This window comes from Xiphophorus maculatus, chromosome 7 (genome assembly GCF_002775205.1).
Source record: "Xiphophorus maculatus strain JP 163 A chromosome 7, X_maculatus-5.0-male, whole genome shotgun sequence".
Taxonomy (NCBI): Eukaryota; Metazoa; Chordata; class Actinopteri; order Cyprinodontiformes; family Poeciliidae; genus Xiphophorus; species Xiphophorus maculatus.
The window spans coordinates 18286475-18303270 of record NC_036449.1 but is presented as its reverse complement, the minus strand read 5'-3'; the positions used below and the strand labels follow the sequence as shown (position 1 = coordinate 18303270).

Here is a 16796-nt window from a genome sequence, read left to right as displayed (position 1 = left end):
CAGCATTAATAACAAGTCATCAGAACATGTAGCAAACTCCTTGGTATATAAAAAAATCTGCTGTAAGATATTAAGATATGATTAGTTGAAGAGCTTAACTGGCATGAGACAACAAAATATCTGTCATATTCAGCATCTGAAATGTATTGAGTAAGTTACAGCAGATGATACATTTTATGGTATTTAGTCAGACTTTTTATCTACTACAACAGTGACCGTCTTTGTGAACATGTGCTGTGTACGTGTTCACTATTGGTCAATGTTATTCTTAAATGACTCAGATCAGGATGAGGTATGACAAACAATGAAAAGGGAACATTCTGAGTTTACATATATGCTGCGCTGTTTAACTCTATTAAGATCTGAGGCGATTCAGTGCGGTTCAGTGAATTTCAATAGGAAGATTGTGGATTTGATTCCAGCTTCCCCCTGTACCATGTTGTCTACTGATCTGCGTATCAGTGTATGAATGTGTGCAAGTTAACTGGTTAATGTGGTGACAGTGTAAAGAACTTGGAGTGATCAGTGCAACAAGAAAAGTGCTACATGAATTTATTTACTGTTTTAAATGAAAGAGAAAAGGAAAAATGCTTGGAACAAAACAATATGAGCCAAACACAATTCTTGTCAGAATTTCAGTGTGGATTTTGTGTCTCGTCTTGGTGGTTTAGGAGGTTTGATTTGGGACAGGGCCTCCTTGGCATACTGGTTTTGGTGTACTCCAGCTTCTCGGAAAGCCTGCTCAGCTCGGACTCTTGGATCTGACACAATCTGGGAGGCAGACATACAACCAGCATATAGTAAATTAATTACATATTTACAGCTTTTTCCACTAAATTATACAACTATGTTTTTTTTTCTCTTTTTGCTCTGAACTGGGACAAAGAAGCCACAAATCCAGCAGCCTCTGCAGCTTATTGATTGACATGGTGTCCTTGGGATCTTGGTTGTGTGTTGATATGAGGGCAAATATTGTCACTTGCTTTGTGTATTTTGATGGCATGGGTCAGTCTCAACTAAAGTGAAACAAAACCTGAATGACTGGTTGTAGCTGAAGAAATCTGGGGGAAAAAAGTGATTGTCTAAAGTCAATATATAGGGAGCGGAAACAAGCAGATTGAAGCAAATGATAATGCACCCAGTCATTGGCATCTTTTAAACAACAGGTAAAGGTGAGCGGAGGGTAGATATTATCATTCCTCACCTGTTTGTCTGTGTACGTGTTAATACTGTAGAGAGGCCTCTGCAGCTCAAACTCTTTCTCATTCAAGTGTCGGCTCCTCCAAGCTTCTGTATCTGCCATCATCCTCTCTGGGTCGGCCTCTGCCACCACCTCAACCTGAGACGATGATATAAAACAACATTGATGTTGGTAACTCACGACTGTCTTCTCACTTGCAACCAAAAGGTGGCACTGATGTTTCTGCTCAGGTAAGGATGAGTCCAGTTCTTCCCTTGTGAGTAATTTGAACTGACAGAACAAAGCTGAGTGGCTCAAACTGTTAAGGGCGGCAAATAGTTCACCTGCTTTCTGAGAGCTTCCAGACGATCCTGCCTCTCTCGTTCCTCCCTCAGCTGCTCCAGCTCCTGCTTTTCTCTCTCCCTCATTCGTTTCTGCAACACATCAGCGCGAAACAGCACCCTAAAGGGAGCAGAGAGAGGCTGTCGGACATCAGGCCTGGATGACACCTCTGTTCCTTGACCACAGCCAGAGGCAGCATTACCCATCATTTCACACCAAACCTGCAGGTAGCGGTGGGGTTTAATGGTGCTGCCAGAGTGCAGCTCTTCTCAGATTATTTGTTTTTATCTCTTTTTCAGCCCCCCCACTTGTTCTTCCTGACAAAACGCAGCCTAAAAGCTGCGGTTTACTCCATCATGAAGCCGCTTTAACATTATTCCTCATCTTGCGCCGTACGGTGCCACATCAAAAAACTTCAAAACGAAATGCATTTTGTGAAACATCACACCTGTCAAGAATAACTGAGACCAGATAGCAACATACACTTTTAATAACCTAACATTTCCTTTTTGCCTGCCGTTAAATCAAATGTAACCTTTTCTGTTGTAAGATAACACCTGAAACACACTGCTTTCTTGTGTGATTATGGGAAAATCCAAATAATTCAATAATGCAGAAGTCTTGTTCCTCCTTGGATACAATTTCTAGGCTCCAGAAAACTACATGTTCAATTGCAAGTTACAAGAGAGTACAAATACCATGCGAATGTCTGGCCATCATGCAGTTCAAGAAGGAAACTGGTTCTGTGTCCCGACTTGTTTTGTTTGGATTTGTTCAAATCCACACCAGAACAAAAGCTCTGTAAACATGCTGACTGTAAATAGCATGAATAGCTTCAATGAATCAAAAAGCAACATGATCCAAAAGGTTACTGAGAGCTTAAAACCCTCGCATGTCAGAAGAGTTCTTTGATTCAATCTAGAATCCTACAAGTCCAATCGAAATAACCAGCAAAGTAAAGCAATAGCAGCATATCTTACAAGTGGTATGCACAAATGATGTAAATAGTGTGAGCGTGTCTGTAAAATTGGAGCATGTTTGTGGTACAACGACCTCAAAAAGTGCAGTAACTATGTTATTTTATGTTTTCATATATGGCTTTCTTTGCAGGTAAAGAATTTTACAGTTTTGGTTTTTTTTTTACTGCATCAAATAGACAGATGGTGATCATATAGAACTGAAAGAAACACCAGTCTTCTTTAAATCATTCACATTGATATCAGTATTTTCATTAGTTGTGAAAATATTGTGCTTCATGCTCACGTAATCAGTAAATCATTGTTTACATTACCCTTTCATTAGATGGGAACATGACACAGAAGCTTAAAACAAACAGATGAGTGCTGTTCCAACAGACGAGCTATTAGTCTTTAATTATGGTTAAAAGAAATTGTTTCTCAAAAGTCAGAAACACAATTTCTCTGTTTCTGACAGAAATTGTCAGAAACACAATTATTTTGAAGAAACTGGATCTACTGCAGCCATGAGATAAGACAAATAACAGCAGAGCACACCATCAAGCCTTGTCCAATTTTGATAGCCAAAGCAAGGAAATATGTGCATTGGCAGCTTTATTGACGACTTTTACCACCAACAAAAATCAGTTTGTGGGAACCATGAGAATAAGGCAGAATTAAATCAGTAGATATAATCAGTGTGCTTATTGACATCACAACATCATCCATGCATCCATTATGTACATCTGTTTATCTTTTCAAGATAGGAGGGGCTGGCGCCTATTCCTAGCATTCACCAACCGACGAGATCCATCCCCGGTCCATCGCAGGCCAACACATGGACTCAAAGACCAAACAACCTTGCAGACATACTGCACTGACTTGTGTAAACCATTAACCTAACCTAAGAGTACCCAGAGAGAACCCACGCATGTTCAAAAATTATTGGTCATATTCAGTATTTCAATTAAATTGCTCAGGTTGTGAACTATGAACCTTATTTTATTTCCAATGTATTTGAACTGATCTGGAACTTGTTCTTATTACATGCAAATTTTCCTCCTGGAACAATTAGAAATCTCCCTCGTCATAAATCAATCACTCCCTTATTCTATCCCCAGCTGTTTGTGTAAATATACTACTGTGCCAAAGCCAAAACATATATGTAAAATCAACACCACATTGGATGTATTTTCACTTGTTAAAACACTGACATACAAAGAAATGAGGTCCCTCTATCGAGCACTCACCTCTCCCTGTCTCTTCTCGCCTGTTCTTCCATGGCGCTCCTAAGAGCTGCGAGTGCCTTCTGATCCCTCTGTTCCAGCAACTCCCTCCTCCTCTGCTGCTTTAAATAAAACAGTCTCAGCTGGAAGAATTAAAAAAAGAAACGCGACAAACAATACAAAGTTAACAAGAAGAGCAATCACGCAGCAACAAAGTTGACTCTCAGAAAACTCCCAGGATCATCATGTCCTATTGACTGAGGCAGCAGGAATCAGATAAATATAAATCGAGAAAATGAGATGAAATTTCAGGGTCTGTCTGACTATTGTGCTAAATTATACGGAATCCAATGAGGCCTGAATGTTCTCATTAATCAGACAGCATCCCAGGTTGCCAGTTCCCCCCATAGCGGACCCCTGAGGAGGGAGTTAATTAAACAGTCAGAAACAAACACGTTCTGGTGTTATCACACCTGTGTGTTCAATAACTAAAACGGATAATCAAAAACCCCGTGTAATGATAATGTCACATGCTTTCAATTTCATAACATCCAGGGTTTTCTTTTGTGTACATCATTTCCATTTTTGCATTGACTTTTCTTTTGGGTTTTTTCCATTGACCCAGGTTCATCCTTTTTAAAGCAAATCAAATTAGACCGACAAAGCTTATACCAACATCATAAGTAATGTATATCATTAAAGCTCTCCTGACTACTTTTGTTTCTTTTAAAGACTTTTGATACATGTGCCCTACATTACTGATTAAAAAATGCTGCAGCAAGTAAAAAACACCTTTCCTGGACAGAAATATAAATAAAGTCTTTACTTTCTCTTTCTGGTGGAATCTCATGGCAGCATCCTTCTCCTGCTCCCGCTTTAGTCTCTCCTCTTCTTCCTCTTGACGTCTTGCTGCTATAGCTGCCTCCAGCTTCGCCACCTCCTCCTGCTGGGCCCGCCACTGCCGCAGCTATGAATGCACACCGGGAAAAAACAACAACAAAAAAAGCAGATTATCATCAATGCGAAGTGACTTTGAAAAAGCAACGAGCAGACAACTAGCTGACAAAGTGCCAAATGGATGCCAAAGGAGATGGCAGAAGTGATTTTAACACTTTATGTGAGATCACCTCCGGATTTGTCAAAGCACTACATCGTAAAGAGAGTAACTCTGAGGTAAGTGACTTACCCTGCCTTGCAAAAGTGTTCATAAGTATAGAAACTTTTTAAATTTTTCCACATTAAAACATTAAGTTTAATGTTTTATTGAGCTGTAATGTGATAGACCAACACAAAGTCGAGCATGCTAAAGCATATAAAAGATTGTTACTGCTCCATATTTAGATGCATTTTATCTTCCTATCAATTCTGACCAGCTCTTCTCCACAGCTTTAACTCTGATCAGTCAGCTATGTACCTTTGTCTTTATGAACTAATGTTCTCTATCACACCTCTGAGTCGTTTACTGATCCGCTGTATTTATACAGAGATCAAATTACAAACAGGCATTCCATGTACAAATTCTTTTGAAGACAATGGGTTGCACTGGATTTTACTTAGGGGCATCCACAAATGGGGGCTCAATGCAAATGCACACCACAATTTCAGATTTAATTTGTAAAAGGCATCCAAAACCATTCAATCATTTGCCTTCACTCTCACAGTTAATATCTACTTTGTGTTAATGCATCACTTCAAATCCAACCCATAATTTTTATCGGTGATTTAAATGTGACAAACTGTCACATTAAACCTACAGTCTGGCGTTAAGTTTGTGTTCTTCATTGTGGTATAAAAAGACAAACAGAGGCGTCACTGTTTACAGGAGCAAGGCACAGCTTTGCTGTGCAGCAGCCCGTCTGAGGCCTGCTGAGTATTAAGTGTTGCATTTGACAGGGCAGATGGATTCACAGATCTATCAGAAGAAAGCTTAGATATACCCAAAGGGATGAACTTAAAATTAACATGCTCTCACACACATTAGCACCAGCAGTTATCATAAAGTCAATCGTTCCTGACGGACTGGCTGAGATAAAAGCAGCAGCTGTGTGTTTAGGAGGGGGACTTCAAACGATCCGGCCTCTAATCCACTTCTATTTAACAATGTTGAGCCTGTTCCTTTTTAGAAATCATAATATTTTCTCACGTGGACTTTTAGTCCTTAATCTAACTTGATATGTCATTTTAGGCGCAGAAGATAAATCTAGTGAATAAAAAAATATAGGAGATTAATATTGTCTTTAATATAATTCAAATTCAGAAAGCTACTCATACTTTTTTTAGTCAGTGTAATATGTCTATACGGACAGTGAAGTTAATAGTAATCCTGCTTTCTGTATTGCAATCTGGTGATTGTGAAAGGGCATGGTATTGATTTCAATGTCTTCTGGTGCTCAGTGAAGCAAAGCATTAAATGTACTAAACCAATCACAGAGTTAAGTTGCTCGGCAGTGATGAAAGACTTAGTAATTATCTGGTCTTCCAAGTTTGATTTCTTGGAAAATACAGTCAGTAATTAAAAGTAAGCGGGCAAATAACCTATTGTATATAAGTAACTATAAATCAAATAATGTAATTTAAAAAATCTATAACTAGATTGTGACTAAAGAATTTGAGAGTTGATTTTAGTATAAATTACAACAAAGACAGATGGCGTTAGTTACTACTGTATTTTATATCTAAAATTAAGACAGTTTTTGTTGAGAAAGATGAATCATTATTATCATATACAGTATATATATATATATATATATATATATATATATATATATATATATATATATACAGTATATATATATATATATGTGTGTGTGTGTGTGTGTGTGTGTATATGTATGCAAACCTTTATAAGCTAGCAAGTTGTCTTTATATAAGTTTGCAAAAGGCTTATTTGCTACCCCTCCTGCTTTTGTATGCCTCTCCTCTGATGTTTGTGTCCTTGTGGGGAAAAAAGAAAAGTTCTTAAAACATTTTAAATGCATGTCAGACCCCTGACGGCAGAAGGGATGCATCTTTCAGAGATAAAATAGAAATGTGTTGCTTCTGTGTAAAATGCAGTCTAGGCGGTCAGCCAATAAAACGACAATTCAGTCCATTTTCTTTCTATTTGCTCTCGACCCTGGTCAGAATCACAGGGGGACTTGGCACTCAGTGGTCATTAAGAGGAAGGCGAGGTAACCCATGCGCAGGCCACTTTGAAAATATTTAACATAATATGAAAAAAAATAATTCAATGAAATAGGTTACATAACAAAATTACAAGAAACATCAGAGAAAATTGAAAAGTAACAGTGGTGGCAGGAGTTTGCCCTGTAATTGGTGGGTTGCTGGTTTTAATGTAAAATTAAATGGAAGATAATTTGTTTTCTGTTAGATTTTGTATTCCAGAATACAAGCACCCGTAATTTAATCAGCTGGTAATCCCTGATCTGTCTCAGATATGAGAAGTATGTACTCAGATCCAGACTGAAATAACAGGGATATATTTGTATATCATCATGTATTATTTTATACATGATGAATAAATATATCTACATATATTTTCATTTGTATTAGCAGACATTAAAAGTTTGTTCTCAGAAAGTTCATTTCGCAGAATAATTTGTATCTGGAAAATCTCGTAGATGCATCCTGTCAGAATGCATTAGTCTGACTTATTGTTTAGGCAGAGATGAAGTGGCATTTTAAGGAACACAAACGTGGTGGGGGAGAAATACCATTATGTACAGTAATTTGTCACTGGAATCTCGCTTTCTGTGAATTTAAATAGAAATGGGACTCCATCCTTTTTCATGGCAGCACAAGAAAGACTGAAGAGATGTCAAAATGACAAAAGAATGATAGTGTTTTTATCTGAGCTCTGCAGCATGCTGAAAGCCTTTGTTAGCGTAACTGTTTGCTTAAATATTTTCTGTCAGTGGGCGGTGCAAAAGCTGTCAGTTCTTCTGCAGGCCATTTAGTGACAAATCATTAATATATACAGTGCTGTGCAAAAGTCTTGAATCATTTATTTATTTACATTTTGTCTCAAATGATATTTTGCATCATGTTTCAGAAACCTCTTTCAAAGTTTTTCATTGGACTTTGTTTTTTCATCTGTTTTTAGGCCAATAGTTGATCATTTTTAAAGAAATGCTTCTTTTGGCTGTTTATTTATAAGGATATTTATTGCCATAATAATTTATAATTTATAATAGTTGTTTATAATAGTAAACAGGCTTATAATAGTAAACACGTTTTATTGTTTATTTATTTTTATGGTTTACATATGAAGAAAGATGGGGAAATATATTATTAGCCTTTGTTTGCTAGTGATGTTTTAAAGCAAACAATTACCACATCCTACCAGTTTTGGTACTTTTCTCTAGAACAAGCTCATGTCAGGAATAATGTCATTCCAAAATCTGAATTTCAATTTCATCTGTAGAAGAGTTTGAAAACCAACTGGATTAACATATCTTCATCTGACATTAAAACAACACAAGGAGAGACATGTTAATATATGTGTAACTGCTTTAATGTATTGAAAAACAATAGAAGAACATATAAACAGTTTATTAATCTACCTCTTACTGTGTAATACGCACAGCAGACATTTGTACTTGCAGCTGTTCGGTGGAGATTTTAGTTTTGGGTGTCATAATCTAGACTTCTTTTAAACTGAAAAATTCTACTGTCTGAGAAAAAAAAATCAGTTTCAAGATTTGAATCTATAAAAAATAAAAACTGTAGTTAACAATTTGTGGTTCGCACACATTCCCAGATTAAAAGAGAATGAGTTGAAAAAAAATTCAATATGCAAGTTATGTGGACAAAAACAACTGCCTTTCTCTCCCGTTGCATAGCACTTCAAATACATGTTTTATAAATAAACTAAAATCTCTTGAGTAAGTAAATGCAGTTTATTTACATGACTCTTTTGAGTACATAAATAAACTGTATTTAGTGATGTTTTAAAGCATCAGGAGAATGAGAGAGCTAGTTTGAGATGACAGAAAGACAACAAAAGCTCAGACGGCGACTCAGTTCTACTAACTTGTGCAGAATGCCATCTCTGAATACACAGCACATTGGACCTTGAAGTAGACGCGGCCGCAGCAGCCAGCAGAAGAACAAACTGTATCTCATATAAGAACAAGAAACCGAGGCAACGGTTGCTAAAATTGAACAATAGCAAAATATTGCCTTGTCTAATGTGTCTCTATTTCAGCCGAATCAGTTGGATGGTACGGTCAGTCTTTGGGTAAACAACACAGCATTTAAATGTTGTTTCTGGCCATTATCATCTCTACACTATACCCACCTTTTCATAACCACTTCCTGCTAGATACTGCACCATGTCACTAAACTCAGATCATCACAGTTGACTCGAAAAGCACTAATTAATAGTTCAATCATTTTTTTATTGTTACTACAATAGTACCACAAAATATTGTGATAAAATTTTAACTTTATGTCGCCTCTATAAATCATGTTTCTTGAACATGAGAATACATTTACTGTTCTCCAATGTGCTCCATAGTCACCAGGACTTAAACCAACAGAGCACCTTCAGAATGTGAGAAATTCACATCATGGACGTGCTGTCAACAAATCAACTAAGCGATGCTAGCTTTACAATGCAGATCAAAATTTCAGTTACCAACACCTTCTGAGTAAAATTCTAAATTATAAGAAAGTGAAGGATTAAGGAAGTACTGCAGACACAGGAGTTGACCCCAGAGCATATGGGGTATAGCAAACAGGACACAACAGAACACAGTTCACATTTAAGACTACTTTCCTGATCAGTATAAAGAAGATTAGACTGATATTATGCAATTCTTTAGAGTACTTAAAATAATGTCAGTCTCCAAATTGAGAAAAAAGAAAGCTTTTTGCTGTAACATGCAATAAGAGTTTCACAGCTGGCCCTATCAGAAATTTTTTCTAATGTCCATAACAGAGAAAATTATACACATATGCGCAATTAACTCCTCAGAGAGTTGTCAGCTGAAGCACTGTGGCCCACGCGCTGTCTCCGCGACTGAGACTTTTCCAACAATGTACTTAATAGTCACTGACAGGGGAACTGCTGACATTTTTGCCTAAAGAATACCCCGATTAACTGGGGAAGGGCACAATAATAGATAATCTGGCCATAATTTAATCCACGACAACATTGTTTGTTTTGTAAAGTACTCTGAAGGCAAATGAGATCTTGTTATAAAAACTCTTGTTTGATGAAAAATGTCCCCCCCATCCGATAGTTGAGTCTTTTGTCCTGCTGGCCCACTCATCTCTTCTCCCACCTGAGCCTGTTGCAGCAATCTGTCATCCCTCCAGGCTTAATCCACTCGTGTGGAAAAACACAATCACACAATCAAAGACGCCTGGGGGCGAAATATAAGCGGGAGGTAAAATGAAAGCAAGGACATAATAAAAGGCTGGAATGAGGAGTAACACCAAGAACAATACCAGCTAATTACAGCAGCCAGAATGGCCCAGAACAAACGCCTGATGAGATGAAAAGACGAGTCTGGAATTCGTTGATAAAAAAGAAATGAAATGAGCTGCGTCTCAGGCGTGAATTTTTACTCATTATAGTATTTATCCATTTCACCTTACCTCTGCCAATGTATGATTTATAGGTGAGGACAAAGGTTATATTACCGCTCCTCGCAGATGAGGTTTATAATATCATTTACGAGTCCAGCAGGTCATATTTCTTTGATTCTCAAGAGAATCATTTTTGATTTTGTGTGACAAGGAGTAAAGAAATCAATTACCCCGAATTTTCTCCCTGGACATTTTTTACCTGTCCTTTGTTAAGATAAGACAGGTTTGCTCCCTAAAATAAGGGAGCAAACCCTCCCTTACCTAAAATAAGGTCAGAACCAGTCTATCAATGCCACAAAAAAAATGTTTTTATGAGCTTAGGATGGAAGAAAAATAGTTCATATCTCTTTATGTCTTTCTGAATAAGACATAGTGAGATATTAATCACTAGGTATCAACAAAATGTGGATTTTAGAAGATTTGCTAAAAAAGAGCACTTTTCACATAAAGTATTGAAGTCAAGAGAGAGAAACACTACACAGTTTATCCAGATCATCCACACTCTGTGGTCCTATCTCCCATTCTCTTCTCCTTAGATCACTGAAATATATTTTCATGAAGAAAATCCCTCCTCAGGTTTTCAAGGTCTGGCAACAGATGATTAGAGAAAGCTGGTTTTGTGTCTGGTGAGCAGATAATGTGTTGATTTGGCCGTATGTGTTGGATCATTATTCTGCTTAAAGAACTAATGAAGACCCATTTCCAGTTTATTGAGCAATTCCAACAGGGATTTTAGGTTAAATATCATGATCTTTCACATAATTCATAATGTCTTCCAGAGCAACATTGATTCCCACAGTCTTTTGAAAAACAAGCCCAGAGCATCACAGGTCCTCTACCATTCTCAATACAGGGCATCAGTGATGGTTTTCCTCATTCTCCTTGGTCTCATAAACCAACCGAACGTGTTTGCTGAAAAAAAATACTAAATTATAAAAAAGCTACTTTCTGAAACCCACTTATTAATACTGCATAGACCAGCCAACCATGGTTTGGACAGTGCTGCATCCACCTTGGCAGGAGTACAGCTCAGTGATGACATTTATTGAACTTTGACTACAGTGTGTTGTGATGCACATTCAGTACTGCAAACAGCTTTACTACATCAGCTGACCGACTGTCTGCCACTCAAAGGGATAACCAGACACTCCCACTGCCCCCGCAGCCACAAACCGCTTTTCAATGCAAAATTATGTCTCTAAGCTTGTCTGAACTGTAGTGAAAGGAGACAAAAACTGTACATTTCATCATTTACATTCTCACATTGGGAAAAGTCAACAGAAGTATTATCCAGACAATGATGGCATGGTTGTTATAAAATCTATGGCAGGTTCTAATATTGCATCTCTGTCTGCTTACATTATAAAAGAGACACTTAAGAAAACTTAAACTGCTTGAAAATGTTGACTCAGCCAAGGCCATGGTCTAGACATTAAATGTTAATTTAATTATTTTATTTCTGTGTTGATCTTGCATTTATGCTTGTTGCAGATCAGTTGTATGTTTTCAAATGAAAAATTTATGGCACATAGCATTTTCCAATAGTTAAATAAAAAAGGGAAAAGTTTTACTTCGCTGGGAATAATAGCTGCTAGGAGCTGAGATGCCCATTTGAAAAGTTTTAGGCCACTACAAACTTTCTTTTCCGACTAGTCTCCGTTTTGTCGTGTGATTCACTGACCACACGTAGATCTCCACAACAACATTTCAAATTGTACGACATGTTGACTCATGATTCTAACTACAATTGGTCTCTGGCATATGGTATGGGTTGAGTTTATCAAATGAATTTCAATTTTCATTTTGAAATTTCCTATATTACCGTATTCGGCGTTTTAAATACTCGCTTGTTTGGATTTTCCTGGATGTATTGCTACGGTTGTGTTTGCTGTTTGTCTTCCGAGATGACTGGTGAGTACTTTTTGTGACGTCATTGCAAACACCCTATAAATACAGGATATCTACAAAATTCCTCAAGACCCAGAAGAAGAAGCCAGTGATTGTGGAAAAAGAGCTGCTTCATCAGATTGGCACTGCTCTCTGGATCATAGCGTCTCATCATAAATTTCTTTTGCTTGCCGTTTCTCTTCCTCTCTGTCTCACTGGCACAGTAGCAATACAAACAAATACATCCTAGTCGGTCACATCACAGCTTTACACAGGGAAACAGAAAATTATGGATTGCGAATTAAATGTTCACAGAAACTGATCAACTTAAGAAAAGTGCTTAAATTATTATATTTTATTTAAGGAATGGTTAGGGGTACCTGTAATTGTGTTCATGTGATCTTGTTGAAAATAGTTATTTTTTATAAGATCTTTGACATGCTGCATAGATGTACTAAACATTTTAACTTTAGATCATACCATTATACCATAATATAATGTCTTTTCACTCTTATGTCTCTTATTGTTAAAAACTGTTTTGTCACCAAGTTCTTTAGTACTGCATTTTAATTTTCTGCTAAATCCTGACCTATGTTTGCTGTTCATGTTCCTTATACTCCACTTTGTTTCTCTCTGCCACACCTTCTTCTCTGCTCTGAACTTTGAGCTACAAGCTTGTTTCTCTCTTTATTAACAGTTTAATTTGTTTGTTTATCTGCTCCCAGCTGCCTGCTTAGACCTGCACTTGAGTCCTTTTTAACAACGGTAATAGACCCGCCGGAGGGTGGTGGAAACCAAGGCGTTAAAGATGCAGTTGCAGTAAAAAGGCGAATCCATCTTGTCTCTCTGCTGTGTCACTGTGCTGTGGTGATAACAGCAAGGAAAAATAATGACTGGATGCAAACGTGCATCAATCTGAGCCTCAGTGTAAGATGACGTCTGTGCATAACAAAATCATTTTCCTGAGTCAGAGATCACGGTCAACAAAAGTTGATAAAAAGAATTTTTTACATGAGTGACCTGCATCAAATCTATTTGAATATTTGCTTTTATTAAAATTACTGGAATTTCTAGTCTGTTATTGTTGTCAGGGACACAGTTTGAAGTTACCAAGAGGAAGCATTGTTGTGTTGCTACTCAGCACAACTTTATTATGCTACAGTCAGATGTTTCCGATGTTCAAGTCAGAACATCAGAAACAGAAAAGAGAAAAATGTCCTTGATAAGGACACTATGTGAAAACAGTATACAAAAGCCCAGTTCTTCTGTATCAATAATTCTATAAAAGCTATAAATCCCATCTACTTTATTTCAAACTCTTAGTCAAACTAAATCTACAAGATTCAGAAGATAAGAAATAACTTAAGCTTCGAGGAATTTAAAAGTACACCAATATTTAAGATTTTTACAGATCAGTAAAAGAATCTTCTAACTTAATGTTTTAAATCACTAGCTGCACTATCTTCTCTGATTTTGGAACCCAGCAAGAAGCAGCAAATATTTTTTCTTTAAATAACTAAAGGTTTTAGGCTCTTTATTGTGACCGACTGTGGTAACTTCAGGTAATAGATGTGTGCTTGGGTTCCTGCCCCTGTTAGCAGTTTGGTTTTTTTTCTTATCTCAGTGTTGGGCTTTCTCCCTTTTGATTTGTAGATCCTTTTCTGTCTAGTTCAGCTCTCTGTTTGCTTTCAATGTTAAGCAGTACACACTCTTAGCAGTACACACTCTGTGTGATTTGTGGCCTATTTTCCAGTCTATCTGTCTATAATATGTTTTTAACCTACGCTGATTAAAGTACTTTGATAATTATTATGGGTTACAATTGAATTTAACACTACCTGTTTATATTGATTTTGCTAAATTCATGATCTTATGTTTATTTTGTACCATTGTACCATGCATATGTCTAAAGATGAGTTTCTTACCAGACACCACCTTAAATTACTTTCAGGAATACCAACAAGGACTTATTAACATGCATGACATGATTATTACTAGTTCTGTTCACACATAATATATCTTGGTTCTTTTTCACAATTAAAAAGAAAATGAATGAATGCCAAAACTTCTAAGTATTTCAGATATATACACTTTTAACAATAATGATGCTGATTTATGAAAAACTTAAATCCTTCAGTTTTAAAAAGGCTTTTCATCATGAAGGTTAAGTTTTCATTTGAAAAGCAATCACTTTTCTGTCAGAATGGTTTAAAACTTTATTCTTTTCCTTTCTGTGGTCATTTAGGGGTTTTTTTGTAAACCGAAATGCAGAAGAGAAGAAGCTGGAAATCTGAAAACTGACTATCTAGATGGGCTTTAGTTTAAAAACAACTAATTACAATGATATACAGTGTCTTGCTAAAATATCTATATGCCCCTTAAACTTGATCAAATTTGTCACTTAATGCAAACTTCAGTGTGATTTTATCTGATAGCACAACAAAAAACAGTCAGTTAATCAGTAAGTAAAGTTTATCTTTGTATGATTTAGACTCAATATGAATACAACTGTTCTATGACATACAGTGGCAGCATCATGGGCATAGTGAATTACATATTAAGGTTTGTGGTTGTTGCAACATTTATGTTAAAGATGCTGATTAAAATGTTTTATGAGAAGAAAACTAAATATGGTGTTAAACCCCTCCAACATACAGCCATGTATGTTGGAGGAAGCGTAAACCCTGCAGATATCAAAAAAACAAATTTGTTGTTTGTGTGGAACACAAACAACAAATCTGATGATATTTGACTAAATGAGCCTCAGTCATGCTGGCTCAACCCAGCTCATGTCAGAGTGTCCTATCCAAACAGTTACCAGACAAAAGCACCATCTGAAAAAAAAAAAACATGGGGAAAGTAAATTGAATTTATACAGTACAACATCTGCAGCATATGGATTTGTTGTGTCAATGTGTAACTAGCACCCCTCGGAGACAGCAGCATCATGTTCGGCAGACCATCCTTATTAGCTTGTTTGCATTCACAGCCGATCCCAAGTGGCAGCTAAAGCAAGAGATGCTGTCAGGCAGCCCTGCATTATATACAGCCTCATCAGCAGATATACAATGCACAAGCAGGCAGTCGAACAAGGCTCCCTTTTACGATCTCTTTCACGCCTCACCATCACATCGACACTTACAAAGGACATGTCATGTGCATAATCCTTTGAGCGCTGTGATAAATAATCTTCATTGTCTCCATACTAACAGATGTGTAGTGACCAGAGGTAAAAGTAAAAGAGACACCAACTTTCTCTCTGAGATGCAGGCAGATGTCCTGCTGATGCTGGCGATCTCTGTGGTGCTCCAGCTCCTCCTGGTGGGAGTGTTTCGCCTCCTGCAGTGTGTCCAGGGCCCTGTCCAGGAGCTCCTGTGTGTCTCGCTGCCACTGCTGGGTCATGACTCTTATTTGTTTCTGGATGAATCGATGCATGTCACAGATACGTCCATGTTGCAACTGAAATCGAAAGAAGGAACACTGATATAAAACCTTTTCTAAATGTGGTCATTTTTAAACTCTATCTGTGCCATGGATATGTATATTTTTGTCACATGTAAATGTTTTCACCTAAATAAATGCAAAAAACAATTTTCAAACTCATTTATTTATTGAGATAGCCTATTCATAACAGATTATGTAAAAAAAAAAGTATTCACCCTCTGGTTCTGCCCCCACCTGTTTGGAATAACAATACTCAACTGTTTGTGGTACTTTCACATCACTATGAAGGAATTTTGGACTTTACTTAGGCCACCCCAAAACCTTCACTTCACGTTTTTCAGGTATTAAGATGTGATTTTTCTTGTGTACTTTAGATAATGTCTCGCTGCACTTGAGCACAATTTGGCTGACAAACTGGATGGATGTTCTGTGCCAGATGTTTCAGCTATAAAGCAGAATTTAAAGTTCCGTCAATCAAGTGATCCAGATCCTTAAACAGCAATGCCGTCCTACACAATTGATATTTTAAAGTATTGAGCACAGAGTCACTTTTAATTGTGTCGTAATTATATTTATTATGGGCTTTTTGGAAAGAAAACTGACCTTCTTCGCTGTAACTACAGCCACCTAATGGTATAAAGTCGATTGGTTTGACTGAATGACCCCAATGTTTGATTGTCTGTAGGATGGGGGATTTTTTAACATAAACACTGTCGAGTTTTACACCGGATGCATCACTATTCCAGAGAATGCTTTATTAAAAATATTAGGGATTATCAGGAAGATTTTTTAGGAATCATGACAAGGGCCTCGTGTTCTTTTTTATTTTTAACAGGGAGCTCTCCCAATTTTGCCCATTGTCCTATCGTTGAATGATGAATGCTGACTTTATACTGCAGTAAATGAGGCCTGCAGTATTTTAGACGTTGTTCCAGGCCTAACTCTGTTTTCGAATTTCTTTAGATTTTGGCGTGACGTGTGTCTTTCTGTGATCTTTTAGCCTACCTCGTTGCCAGACATGTTCTATCTAAACAGCAGGTGAAACTTAAGAAAGTTTAGTAAATCTATTCATTTAAGGGGGAAAGTTATATTTCCACGCGAATCCAAGTTTGGTTTAGATCATTTTACACAGGTTATCTTTGTCTGATATCAAAAATGTCTCAATAA

General features: G+C 37.1%; 1 protein-coding gene across 1 annotated transcript in view; it reads right to left on the bottom strand.

The window, feature by feature from the left end:
- Window positions 1-537: 537 nt before the first annotated feature.
- The window catches only part of ccdc148 (coiled-coil domain containing 148), a 32397-nt gene continuing 16138 nt past the window's right edge, over window positions 538-16796 (bottom strand). Inside the window, exons 10-15 of the mRNA XM_005805336.3 lie at window positions 15438-15644; window positions 4531-4671; window positions 3729-3847; window positions 1525-1642; window positions 1205-1339; window positions 538-771 (exon numbers count right to left, since the gene is read on the bottom strand). Coding sequence (XP_005805393.2) covers window positions 628-771; window positions 1205-1339; window positions 1525-1642; window positions 3729-3847; window positions 4531-4671; window positions 15438-15644 — 864 coding nt within the window. The 3' untranslated portion in view covers window positions 538-627. The remainder of the gene's footprint in view (window positions 772-1204; window positions 1340-1524; window positions 1643-3728; window positions 3848-4530; window positions 4672-15437; window positions 15645-16796) is intronic.